The sequence below is a fragment of the Neoarius graeffei genome, chromosome 20 (genome assembly GCF_027579695.1).
Source record: "Neoarius graeffei isolate fNeoGra1 chromosome 20, fNeoGra1.pri, whole genome shotgun sequence".
Classification (NCBI taxonomy): Eukaryota; Metazoa; Chordata; class Actinopteri; order Siluriformes; family Ariidae; genus Neoarius; species Neoarius graeffei.
Window position 1 is genome coordinate 46,036,708 of NC_083588.1, and position 14,297 is coordinate 46,051,004.

Sequence of the window (14,297 nt, forward strand, 5' to 3'; positions counted from 1 at the left end):
TTTATATGAGAGCGCCAGTATTTACAGGGGTTCTGAAAGAAGGAAGGCTAATTTAGGACTGGATTCCACTCCAGTTCTTATCAGTTCTGAGATGGTTTATGAGTAACAGTCCTGATGTCCAATTGATACATTCAGTGTCCAAAAGCATTAGTGAAAAACTTGACCCTTGATAAGCTTCCTGTGTAATTGAGAAGATATTAAATTTACTGCAGGCACCTTGCTTATTTCCTTACAGTAGTGCATGTCTGTCCTGGGTACATATTACTGCTGTGTTGAGAGGAAAATACGTTTTCTACTCTAACCAATCAGAAGGATATGCTACAATGGATTCGGAGAGGATTAGGATTCAGTTTATTGTTACAAAAATGTGTATAAAACGTGCAGCAATGATAGAGAGAGACCGACAGGAAAAGTCCAGCAAGTAACATGGAATCAAAAGGCATCTGACTGACAGTCCATCCCTCAAACTCTCCTGGTAACAAGCAAGGGGTGTTCAAGTAATACAGTATTTGCGCCGGTCATGAATATCAATCATGCATTGACTAGGAATATGATGAGCGCATACAGCCTATAGTGTGCAGTCTCAAAAAAAGGTGCTCAGATGCACACTGAGTGTTCATCTTTAACTCCATGCAGCATTAGGTTATCACTGGCGTCCCCTATAAGATCCTCAGTCCTGGCAGGAGCTCTGAGGGAGTTCATTGGTCAGGACATGCCATCGCTCCACCCTCTGTCCCTTATTCCTCAGACAGTCCATCCAATGGCGTAGAGCATCTCCCTGTGAGTGACAGCCCAGGCACACTCCACCTGCCACCACACGGAGTGATTTTCATTAGAGTGTACACGCATGGTTTGTCTTTATATGCCTTTAGTCATGACAGATATCAAGGCAATTCCTCATTTGAAAGGAATGTTCATAATTGCAGTAATGGAGGCATACTGTGTTATAGTCAGTCACCCACCATGAGATAGTGTGGATTCAGGATTAAAATCTGAATAACCAACACAGTGGCATGTCTTATCAGATGAATACCATATGCCCCAGTCTGTCTTTGGTCTCACCTATAAAATCATTGGATCGACCCAGGTCATAGTCCCATACGGTGACTTCCAGCGTCTTACTGACTAGCTCTGTGAAAGAGATCTCATAAAAGAACTCCTGTAAGGGAAAAGCAGGAGGGAAATGATGAAACTGAGAATGTAAAGCCTCGGATACCGAACACAGTCAGAAATTCAGTGGCAGCGTGCTGTGGAATCAGTGGCTTTTGGTATCACTGAGCACCGTCGTGTCGGCCTGCAGGATCTGCACTCTTGACAAGAGAGTAAATGGAAACTGAGAGTACTAGTTCCAGATTATACAATGGAGAAGTCTAATGTCGGGGGCTATTATGAGAATGGAAAAGTGCCACTCAGTGCGCTTGATGATACTCAGCGCCTACACACACCAGGCAAACAGGATGAGCGAACTGATGAGAAATGGCAGACTAGTTTTTCATTGACACTTAACTTTCAGGCTTATAGAGGTTATAATGGAGAAACATGCCCACATACGCTTGTACGGTATATACGTGAAGAATCTGCAATCGATAACATAAGGTCGGTACCTCGTTAAATTCTGGGTTAAGGGTCTTTTTAATCACGGCCGTTTTATGTTTTGATTTCTTTTGCACATCAGGCTTCAGATATCTGCAGTAGTAAAAAAAAAAAAAAAAAAAGAGGGAGAATGATGGAGATAAACAGACAAAAACAAAGTGAGAAAGGATAGTTGCATCTCACTAACACACACACACACACAAATATCGATTGATGCACACATAGCTATTTGCTTTTCTGCTTTTCCGACTGTGTCCCACTGACTTCCATAAAAATTTGATTTGCTTTATACAGTGCTGTTAACGCTCACGCCCTTCCCCCAAACAACACAGCCACACATTCCCACAATCCCTATCATGATCAAAGCCAAGCTTCTTGTGTTTTGTGTGTGTGTGTGTGTGTGTGTGTGTGTGTGTGTGTGTGTGTGTGTGTGTTTGGAAGAGAGACAAAGATAAAATGACTTGGACATGTGTGGGTGGGAGGTTTGATGATTCTTTTGCCATTTTGCCCGAGGAAGGTATATTTATTTTAAAACATGATGTGGGAGAGAAATAGAGCGATTAGCAATATGTAAGGAAAACATGGGTGCATGAACCGAGGAATTATGGTTCAATTTCACCTGGCTCCCAATCGTTACTTATGTCTCTTACTGTTGTCTGTTGTTATCTTTTCACATGAGCTGAAGTACCTGAGCTGAAATGTTTGCTTGCTGCTCAGTAAAATGCAATACAGATTGAATCATCCACCCACACCAGACATATCTTACACCAACACACTGTCCTCTCACGTTTTTACATAGGGATCAGAGAAGCCATTGACATCCATGGCAGCGAGGTGAGCACAGCGCTGAACACCGACACACAGACCTCCCCGCCGAGCCTTTCCATCGCCCTCTACAGACGGAGGCAGGAACTGGAGCGACAGTAACAGACGGCCTCGCTCCTCCAGACTGTGCAACTGCTCCTGCTCCCACTGCAGAGAAAGCAAAAGGAGGTGGAAAGTGGAAAGGATGCACTTTAAAGGTAGAATATTCAGAGTGGTGAGAGACAGTGCAGCCAAAAAAGGGCACCAATTAGTCATTCGTGTCAGTTGTGTCGCCCCAGGTCTCTGAGAATAATTAGCTATAAAAGAAATCGTGACCCATCAAGGACACCCATGGAGCAAATTAAATTAAATTAAATTGAATTAATTTTATTCCCAGAATACATGCAACTTTTCTTGCCACGTGGCCTTGTTTTTTTGGTTCAAGTGCAATAAGAAAAAGAAAAGTTGGGGAGTTCAGAAAGCCATGAAACCAGAGGTGACTGATAATGAGCTCGAGAGTGAATTAAACAAGTTGGTGCAATAGACCAGCAGTCCCAAGTGTTTTTAAAGAATTGTAGCTCTGGTTTTTGTCAAAGGAGAATGCAAGGCCTCAGAAATTATTAAAACACACACACACACACACACACACACACACACACACAAAGCTAAATACCACAAAAAAAATGTTAAACAAGAAATAGAATAATATAAAAATAAAAACAGGCAAGCATTTAACTGTTTCTTAACAGTTAAATGTTTGCATTTAACAGTTGACTGAAATGTTTAAGTAAGATTATTCTTGTTAAGTATAATGGCAACACCAGAATCGACAAGGAACTCCACTTCCCAAAACACACCACTGCCTACAAATATGGCCACCATGGACTATAATTCTCAACACACACAGGCAATGTCATGTTCATAGTCACCAGACTTCTGATCACACTCACCTGTTCACAATCACTCAGCATCTCATCTCATCTCATTATCTCTAGCCGCTTTATCCTTCTACAGGGTCGCAGGCAAGCTGGAGCCTATCCCAGCTGACTACGGCCGGAAGGCGGGGTACACCCTGGACAAGTCGCCAGGTCATCACAGGGCTGACACATAGACAACCATTCACACTCACATTCACACCTACGGTCAATTTAGAGTCACCAGTTAACCTAACCTGCATGTCTTTGGACTGTGGGGGAAACCGGAGCACCCGGAGGAAACCCACGTGGACACGGGGAGAACATGCAAACTCCACACAGAAAGGCCCTCGCCGGCCCCGGGGCTCGAACCCAGGACCTTCTTGCTGTGAGGCGACAGCGCTAACCACTACACCACCGTGCCATCACTCAGCATAATATTTAATAATATATGGTGGCATAGTGGATAGCACTGTCACCTCACAGCAAGAAGGTTCTGGGTTTGAGCCCAGCGGCCGACGGGGGTGTGGAGTTTGCATGTTCTCTCCATGTCTGTGTGGGTTTCCTCCGGGTGCTCTGGTTTCCCCCACAGTTCAAAGACATGCAGTTAGATTAACATGAGGCAGCCATGGCCTGAGGTTGGGCTGAAGTGCCCTTGAGCAAGGGCACTTAACCTACAACTAGCGTTGCTATCACTGGAGTGTCTTGCTAGTCATTAAAATGCCCTAGACTTGTGTTGTTTTGCATTGTTTGAATCAAACAAACTGTGAAACTGATAAAATGTTCTTCCGGGTTCCCAGTGAAGTGATAAAAGGAGGAAAGAGCAATGGATTTTACCCAAAGACGATGAGAAAGGTGGCTCTTGAACCTTTCGCTGGGACGGAAGGGAGCAGAGTCGAAGAATGCTCGAGTTTGCAGTGATCACTTCGTAAAAGGTTTGTAAATTCTCATCTCATCATCTCTAGCCGCTTTATCCTGTTCTACAGGGTCGCAGGCAAGCTGGAGCCTATCCCAGCTGACTACGGGCGAAAGGCGGGGTACACCCTGGACAAGTCGCCAGGTCATCACAGGGCTGACACATAGACACAGACAACCATTCACATTCACACCTACGGTCAATTTAGAGTCACCAGTTAACCTAACCTGCATGTCTTTGGACTGTGGGGGAAACCGGAGCACCCGGAGGAAACCCATGCAGACACGGGGTGAACATGCAAACTCCGCACAGAAAGGCCCTTGCCAGCCACGGGGCTCGAACCTGGACCTTCTTGCTGTGAGGCGACAGCGCTAACCACTACACCACCATGCCACCCCGGGTTTGTAAATTCTTCTGATTTATTTTGTTTGGATTCACAAATCACTTTTCTCACCATGTTCCATTATTTTTGAAGTTCAGGAGATGCTTCAGTCCTCAGATGTGTTTTTGTTTATCGTTTGATCGTGATCGCCATATTGTAAACTACTGTAACACGTATGATTTCACTTTATTTATCAGGAAGTCCTAGCAATTTTTACAAGGATGATGATGTACTTTGGGCTCCTACACTGAACTAGAGAGATAAGATAATTGAGACGATCCACATAAACACAAAAGCAGAGCTCACGAGTTAACAGCACGAAACTGCTTCCCTGGCCATGCAGTTACAGTGAGCCGTGATAACTTCTCCATCTTGTTTCACCAATATCCAGGTCTTTAAAGAGGTTTCTGTGGACCTTTATGAATTATTTACCTGGAAGAGAAGAGCAGGGAGGATTGAGAATCGAGCGGCTCTGATTTGTTTACATCTGATACTCAAACTTGTAGCGTCCTAGCAATCATCGCAAAGGCGTGTACAAAAAGCCCAAAAATGCCAACTTACTTGGGCATAAACGATACTGGATTTATCTTATAGTGTCTTGATCTGCAGATCTTTAACCCAGCCACATATAAAAAGTTGTACTCCTCTATGCTCTTCCAGGTTTTCATCCATTTGTCTGTGTAGAACGATGTCTGCAGCACCAGGTAGTTTGAGATGCCAGGGAACTCAACGGATGGATAATTTTCCAACTTATAGGAAACATCCTTCTTTCCTTGCATTTAAGGATCTATCCCACGACAAAGAGCAACTTTCTGAAGGTATCTTGACCGTGCATTGACCTCTAAACTGCGAAAATAGTCGGAGACGGTTTCAATAACTCTCTGCATAACACCAGCCAAATTGGTTTGTCTGACCACCATTTCATTCACCGGAAGGAAACTTGCAAGCAAAAGTCATGTGACTGAAGACAACCTATTCTGATTTTGACTATTGGTCTGTTTTCTGGAGGGCGGCATGGTGGTGTAGTGGTTAGCACTGTCGCCTCACAGCAAGAAGGTCCTGGGTTTGAGCCCAGCGGCTGGCGAGGGCCTTTCTGTGTGGAGTCTGCATGTTCTCCCCGTGTCTGCATGGGTTTCCTCTGGGTGCTTCGGTTTCCCCCACAGTCCAAGGACATGCAGGTTAGGCTAATTGGTGGCTATAAATTGACCGTTGTTTGTCTCTATGTGTCAGCCCTGCGATGACCTGGTGACTTGTCCAGGGTGTACCCCACCTCTCGCCCATAGTCATCTCTGATAGGCTCCAGCTTGCCTGTGACCCTGTAGAACAGGATAAGTGGCTACAGATAATGGATGGATGGATGGATGGATGGATGATTTCTGGGTCATGAGTTTTTAGATTCTGTTTCATTTTTGTTTGCTGATCGCCTAACTTCTATTTGTTTTTGGATTACGATTGAGAAAATTATTTTGGGTCTGTTTGCTAGTCTTTTCATTAAAACTGCATCCATTTCAGCCTCTTTTTTTGATAATTGTAGACAATAGTTACAGTGGAATCCAAATTGATTTTCTTTAACAGGAGCCTGATGAAAGCTGATTTATAGCAGTGGGAATAAATGCCTTATTACAGTGATGAATTGACTTAAGTTGTCTTGAACAAGGTTGAAAATCAAAGGTCATGACTGGCATGAGTGGGAGAAGACAATAGCAAAATGATGTGCTTCAATTTTAACCATTGCAACATTGGATTTAATTGTTTAAACTTGTTGCTGAAACCACAAATCTTTTCAAACAAGACTTCTCAGTCTTTACTACTGAGGCAGAAAAAGAATGTGGCAGAACATGATAAACTTACTGCATTGGTGAGGTAAGAGATGTCGAATACAGTATAATGTCCAATATTTAAATAATATTGGCTGGCTTTGAGTGGTACATCAGATATATTCCATTCAGCTAGCATGATACTGAATGAGTCGAAGAGAAGTTAAATATCATGCTAGCTGAATGGAATGTATCTGATAGACCACAAAAAAGCCAGCCGATATGAAGAAGAAGAAGCCTTTATTTGTCACACACTCAAGCACAGTGAAGTTCATACTCTGCATTTAACACATCTGAAGCAGTGAACACACGCATGTGTACACACAAGTGAGCATTGAGCACACACACATACCCAGAACAGTGGGCAGCTATGCTACAGTGCCCGGGGAGCAGTTGGGGTTTAGGTGCCTTGTTCAAGGGCACTTCGGCCCAACCTTCAGCCCATGGCTGCCCCATGTTAACCTAACTGCATGTCTTTGGACTGTGGGGGAAACCGGAGCACCTGGAGGAAACCCACACAGACACAGGGAGAACATGCAAACTCCACACAGAAAGGCCCCCGTCAGCCACTGGGCTCGAACCCACAACCTTCCTGCTATTATTATACATACACATTCCTTTCAGGTGTTCAACATGTCTTTCACTTTCAAAATTCTCTCAAAATCTTCCGTATTTAACGAAACAAACCTGGCGGCGATGTTTGTTTACAAATTGTCACAGTCGCTCGCTAGTACGGACGTTTAACATCTCCGAGATGTGGCATCATGTTCTCTTGACAACCACGCAATATCGTAAACCATATTCAACGCTGAGTCTCCATTGGGTAGAGTGACGTAATACATGTAGGATAAGCAATACGCTAACAATATTGCATGCTATCAAACCAAATGAATGAAACCCGCTAGAAGGGAATAGAACACGTTTTTATTCCATCGAAAAAGTGTCCTGTATGTATAATAATGTATATTATTTTTTTCGTGGTCCGGTTTCCATCAAATCCTGTGCTCTGATTGGCTGGCGAGCGGGTCTGTATCCTACGATACGGACCCCGGTTACGGACCTCTGGCGACTCGCTGGTTCACAACAACAACAAACATAGTCGCAATTTTTTGTCAACATTTATTTTCGCATTTCTCAGGAGAATAGCATTAATTTTACAGCATGGATAGCGATAACAACAGTGTTCACAGCGAAAGCGAGTTTTACTACCATGAGGAAGAAGAAATAAAAGAAAACATTCCAGGAGAAAGCTAAAAACCTAACTTGTTAACACCGAGCAAAAACATGGCTGAATCCTGAATGACTCAATTTTGTATAAATAGGGGACTACAGAGGTGGAAAAATGTAGTTTTTTTCCTGCCATGGAAGTGCACTTGCATACCGAGGAGGAAGCCATTTGCATTACAGCCGTGAATGAGGATTCAAAATGACGGCCTGGCTCGGTTTTCCCTTTTGGGCGCTCTCGTTTTCTGTTAGAATTTGTTAAAGAAAAGAATAAATATATTATTTACCAGCTTAAGGTCGGTCCATATGGTGAAATACCGTGACCTCGACCTTAAATACTGACCTTGGCCCAGAGCGCCTCGGTCAGTACTTTCAAGACCTCGGTCATGGTATTTCACAATACGGACCTCCCAGCTGGTAAATAACATATATATTGAAGGTTATTTAATCTGCCAGTTGAAATTCTAATTAATACTGTGGTCCTTGATCAAGTTGGAGAAATATGATTTCTTTTCATGCTTGATTTAATCATTTATGTGACTCTTCTAGGCAGCAGTTAGTTGTGTATGTCTCCAAATCCTTTCTGCTTTTCTGCATTCTTTTTCAACTATACAATGACAGTAGAGTTTTTCCCGAGAACACTGAATTTGCCTGATACGGTTTTAGTTTTCAGTTCTACAAGAGTGTTATACAACTTCTGAAATCCACTGGCATCGTAGAACAAGAATGTGCGTAAACAGCATTAATAAAGAACAGGGCAGTCAGCCTTGAGATAGCACCAGATGCTTGTCCTTCTAACAGGCTTAGTTTTGGAACACCAAGTGGAGACAGCAAAGAAGATACAGAAATTGTTATATTGCAACATGTGCTGTAAATGCTGTCTTGATGTGTGTTTCAGGTTCCCATGACTAAATCTGGTGTATGAGGGGCTGAAAGGCAAAAGGAATTCAGCAACATTGTAAACTCAGTAGTTATGGGGTTTTATTCTATTCACATTCACTGGATATGAGCAATCGTGTGCGCTGATTGGCTACTCTACTACTAGGCTTTCAGCTCATATACCGTGAGTAGAGAAAAACAAAATGGTGGCATGTATTGCTGAACTGGGGTGGCATGGTGGTGTAGTGGTTAGCGCTGTCGCCTCACAGCAAGAAGGTCTGGGTCCGAGCCCCGTGGCCGGCGAGGGCCTTTCTGTGTGAAGTTTGCATGTTCTCCATGTGGGTTTCCTCCAGGTGCTCCGGTTTCCCCCACAGTCCAAAGACATGCAGGTTAGGTTAGCTGGTGACTCTAAATTGACCATAGATGTGAGTGTGAATGGTTGTCTGTGTCTATGTGTCAGCCCTGTGATGACCTGGTGACTTGTCCAGGGTGTACCCCGCCTCTCGCCCGTAGTCAGCTGGGATAGGCTCCAGCTTGCCTGCGACCCTGTAGAACAGGATAAAGCGTCTAGAGATAATGAGATGAGATGAGTGTTGCTGAACCAACCGAGGATGAAATAAAAACTCAACTCAAAAATGAAACCCCCCCAAAAAAACCCAACAACATATGGAATAAAAGTATTTGATGCTAAGAATGAAACTTTTTTATTACTTTTCACGAATTATGCCATCCATCTATTATCTGTAGCCGTTTATCCTGTTCTACAGGGTCACGGGCAAGCTGGAGCCTATCCCAGCTGACTATGGGCAAGAGGTGGGGTACACCCTGGACAAGTTGCCAGGTCATCGCAGGGCTGACACATAGACACAAACAATCATTCACACCTACGGTCAATTTCAAGCCACCAATTAGCCTAACCTCCACCTGGGAAACCGGAGCACCCGGTGGAAACCCACACTGACACGGGGAGAACATGCAAACTCCACACAGAAAGGCCCTTGTCGGCCGCTGGGCTCAAACCCAGGACCTTCTTGCTGTGAAATGACAGTGCTAACCACTACACCACTGTGCCACCCTTCAAGAATTATTATGATAGCATTTTTATGATTTGAAATTATTTTGTCAGATGTTTTGTATCAAGTTTTTATTTATCGAATTTGCAAAAAATAACAATAAAAATGCTCAGTTTCTCAAAATCCAATGAATGTGGGTAGAATAAGACAGTTATTCCACTCAATCTCATAATACATGGCTTATAGCCGACTCGGCGCTATGTGTCTCGTCGGTTATCAGCTCATGTACGACTCGATTTCGTGGAATAACTGTTAAATAGTTAGAGCTTGCATCCATGTGATTGTTAAAATTCCTGGTTATTTGACCTTTATTCATAATTATCCCTGTGCCTAAGGCTGCTATCACACTGTCTCGTATCTTGCCACGTAAGCAGCATGTGGGTCAAACCCCAAGAAATGAGGCGTATTTTGTCCAAAATTAAAGTTCTGTAATGTACATGGTGTATGTGTGGTGTTTCTGTGGCATATCTGGGGTTTGTATGGGGTTCAAGGGACATAAAGTTATGCCGTACTGAGGTGTATGTGTGGTGTATGATGCACTGTCGTGGCGTAACTGTTTCGTTGGTGTGGTGTTTCATTCTTACGTGTGACGTTGCTGCTGTGTACCTGCGGCATATCTGCGGCGTTCACAGGTGGGTATAAAAGGGGGCCCCACGCTGCGTTCATTGTCATTCGTCACAGTCAAGAAAGCATCATGCCAGCGAAGAAGTCAGGACCCAAGGGAAGAGGGAAGACATCAGCTGCATCCACCCAGCCAGCCCCAGAGCCACCTTCATCAGACACGTGTCAACTAAAGCATTCGCATAGCGTAATAGGTGTTCGAGCAACGTTCCCACTGCGTCACTGCTGCGTAGCTTTTGTTTTTACGGCATACACATGATGTATGTGTGACATATCAAAGCTGCTACGTATGTGCTACAGATTTTTAAGTCTGGACTTAAAAATACGCCGCACCCTGGCATACAAGGAGATCGTGTTACGCATCCTAGAGTATTAGCTACGTAAGCTGCCGATGCTGTGACGTTCCTTTCTTACTGCCATGTATCCTGATACACCGTACATACGCATGCAATGTGTGAACCACGCATAATACACACTGGTCTCGTGAACGGGGAGGGGAACTTCGACTGAATATAAATTCTTTTCACACACATCCAGCCCTGCCATGCGTCTTGGGAATCGATATTACTAAAACCATCAAGCCAAGACTGTGTGAGAAATAGGAAATTAAAGGTATTATCTTCAAAGAGCTGAGCAACAGGCGCAGATTTATTGGATATGACTCAATACAGTACATTCAACACAGCACTAAAACAAAGCTGAAAAAAAAAAAGCTGCACAGCATTAATGTCCTCAATATAACAAAATCTATAGTTCACCAGCCCAGAGAGAGACCCTAGAGATTAAAATCAGGGTGGGTGAGGAGATAAATAAATCTAGACAAGGACCGAAGAATATTAACAACAAGAACTTATTCTATCCACATTCACTGGATATAAGTGAATCGCACGCTCTGATTGGCTACTCTACTACTAGGCTACCGTGAGTAAAAAAAAACAAAATGGCGGAGCGGGTTGCTGAACCAACCGAGGATGAAATAAAAACTCTACTTGAAAAAAATACAAAAAAGCAACAAAATATGGAATAAAAGTATTTGAAGGGCGGCACGGTGGTGTAGTGGTTAGCGCTGTCGCCTCACAGCAAGAAGGTCCTGGGTTCGAGCCCCGTAGCCGGCGAGGGCCTTTCTGTGTGGAGTTTGCATGTTCTCCCCGTGTCCGCGTGGGTTTCCTCCGGGTGCTCCAGTTTCTCCCACAGTCCAAAGACATGCAGGTTAGGTTAACTGGTGACTCTAAATTGACCGTAGATGTGAGTGTGAATGGTTGTCTGTGTCTATGTGTCAGCCCTGTGATGACCTGGCGACTTGTCCAGGGTGTACCCCGCCTTTCGCCCGTAGTCAGCTGGGATAGGCTCCAGCTTGCCTGCGACCCTGTAGAAGGATAAAGCGGCTAGAGATAATGAGATGAGATGAGAAAAGTATTTGATGGGAAGAACATATCTTTTTTTATTTTTCAAGAATTATCATGTTTTTCACAAATGGCTCCTGTCATTTCGCTGGTTTGTTTACATTCTAAGCAGAAATGATTTTGTCGGATGTTTTGTATAAAGTTTTTGTTTCTCGAAATAAAAATGTTCTGTTTCTCAAAATCCAGTGAATGTGCATATAATAAAACAATTATTCCACTCAACACGTGTCTCGTTGGCTGTCAGCTCATGCGCGACTCGATTTCATGGAATAACCGTTAATTATTTTAAGTGAAGACTGTTTCACTGTATGTCTGACAGTCTCAGAAAATCCAAAAGATGTGACTGAGGCTGAATTCGACCCAACAGTTTTACAGGATGTTTTTGGTCAGTATTACACTCAGAAACCTATACCTTAAGAAAACATATAACTGTGTTTTGTTTTGGGGTTTGTTTGTTTTTTTTCAAAATTACATGAAAATGTTTTTATTTTGTGATTTGTTTCAAAGGTGGCACGGTGGTGTTTCAACAGGTGGCACGGTGGTGTTTCAACAGGTGGCAACAGGTTTTCATCCGTTTATCTATGTACAGTAGAACGATGTCTGCAGCACCAGGTAGTTTGAGATGCCAGGGAACTCAATGCATACATGTCAACCTTTGGTCAATCAAACCTGTATAACCAACCTCCAAAATCCGTATTTCCCTTATAAAATCCGTAGAAGATGCAAATTAAAATAATTTACCTAAAATTTGAATGATAATTAACAATGATATATCCCGGTTACTTTTTATTCAATATTAATAACAATAAACCTTCAGAATGAATACAAAGCTCCAATGTTCGACAAAAACACAAAGTGTTATCAGCGTAGCTACGAAGGAAATACTTCGTTGTTTGGAGACAGGTTTCACCGAGCGGCTATTATGCACGAGACTTCATATTAGCCACAAAGTCAGGAAAATCTGTTCGTAAAATTATGTTATAATGACCAAATACAATGAAAAGTATTTTTCCAGTCTCACCTGTGAAAGGTAATCCCATGTGATCTCGTTTGGACGGTAAACCTGTTGGTATAGTTAAACGCAGCACATGAATGAGGCATCTTTATTCTCGGTTACTGTCTAGACGCTATACCAGAGACGGTTGAAGAATCTCCACTTTGCCACATCCAATATGGCAGCGAGGATGACGTATGATTCTACGCAGAAGGCGGCGTATATGTTTATATGTCTATGACTTCATGGTTGGTGGGATTCTCGCAATGCGGTGTGCGCATGATCAAAAGTGGAACGAAGTCTCGCTACCACAAGATAACGCGCGATTTCATAAGACTCTTTACTGGCTGTCTGTGGTGTACAGTACGGTTTGTAAATATTATGCGCTCTTTTATCATGGTGGGAATTGATTATAGCTCTAAATAAATATTGAAGTTTTTTTAAAGAATCCGTATAACTTTATTTATACGCCCGTATACTATGTTTATTGAATCAAATCCGTATAAAATACGGACATTCCGTATAGGTTGACATGTATGTCAATGGATGGATAATTTTCCAACTCATAGGAAACATCCTTCTTTCCTAGCACTTAAAGGCCCGGTCCCACTGCACTTACGGATGCAAAGAGGATGTAAAACGTAAAAAAATCTTTGCCATCCATTGGAAAACGCTATGCATCCGTTGTGTACTCATTGCATACGTGCTTCATACGCTCTATCCATCGAGCATCCGTCCACTGTGATTTCATCCGCGCAAAAAGTTTTGAGCTGCACAAAACTTTTAGAACGGATGAACTTTCCGCCGTGTACGATGTAAATCCGCGACATATACGAGCAACAAATGTTCTATGTCCGTTATCATCCGTTAAACGTCTGCTGTATCCTCTCTGCATCCTCTGGGCATCCTCGCAACTCACATCCGCTGCAGCTGAAAACGGAAAGAGGGAGGAAAGATAAGGTACATGAAACGTCTAGTCATCATTAGTAGCACGGAAATAGAAAGGATGTAAGCGTATGCATCTCGTATATAAAGTATTCAAAACGGACAAAGCGTTTATATCTGGGATGTATCTCGTATATTTAGGATGTCTGGAGTATGTCTAGAGTATGTAGAAGGACACCTAGCGGACAATTGATATTTTGTATAAAAAGGGAGAGAAAATCATCTAGTAGTAGAGATGTATCGATGTAGCCGCCAGCACGTCTTTCCGCTTTATGCTGACGGTGTGCGTGCTGCATCCCTTTATATCCGCGGAGCAGACGCAATTCATACCCCCCGCATGCGCAGTGAACAGTCTGCATCCGATATACATCCGCGCAACATCCCCTTTGTTTCCGTTAGGCGTACGTGATGCATCCCCTTCATCCGCTATGCATCCGCTCTTTCTGCTATGCGTCCGCTTCTCAGTTATCACCGGTAACCCCTTCGGAGCTGTCATCCACTTCCATCCGCTTTCATCTGCTCGGCTTCCTATGAACATGCGTTTAACATCCCCGCTATATACTACCCACGTCCGTTCTTTTCCGTTCTGTTTTCGCAAATTTTCGCCAATTTTGTCCATTTCTGGAGCGGATGAAAACGGATAGCGCCACCCCTGAAATTTTGCTCGTCCGCTGTGTCCTTTTTGCATACGTTTTGTGTCCATCGGCCAGTGGGACCGGGCCTTAAGGATCT

The 14,297-nt window shown here is 43.3% G+C and overlaps 1 protein-coding gene and 1 long non-coding RNA gene across 2 annotated transcripts in view; one reads left to right on the forward strand and one right to left on the reverse strand.

The window, feature by feature from the left end:
• Positions 1–670: 670 nt before the first annotated feature.
• Positions 671–14,297, reverse strand: part of doc2a (double C2-like domains, alpha) — a 51,848-nt gene continuing 38,221 nt past the window's right edge. The window contains exons 7-10 of the mRNA XM_060902646.1: positions 2,381–2,565; positions 1,605–1,686; positions 1,063–1,159; positions 671–807 (exon numbers count right to left, since the gene is read on the reverse strand). Of these exons, the coding sequence (XP_060758629.1) occupies positions 671–807; positions 1,063–1,159; positions 1,605–1,686; positions 2,381–2,565 (501 nt within the window). The remainder of the gene's footprint in view (positions 808–1,062; positions 1,160–1,604; positions 1,687–2,380; positions 2,566–14,297) is intronic.
• Positions 2,443–8,752, forward strand: LOC132869303 (uncharacterized). Its single transcript, XR_009650930.1, has 3 exons — positions 2,443–2,615; positions 4,112–4,246; positions 8,549–8,752. It is a non-coding gene; the product is annotated as an uncharacterized LOC132869303 (long non-coding RNA).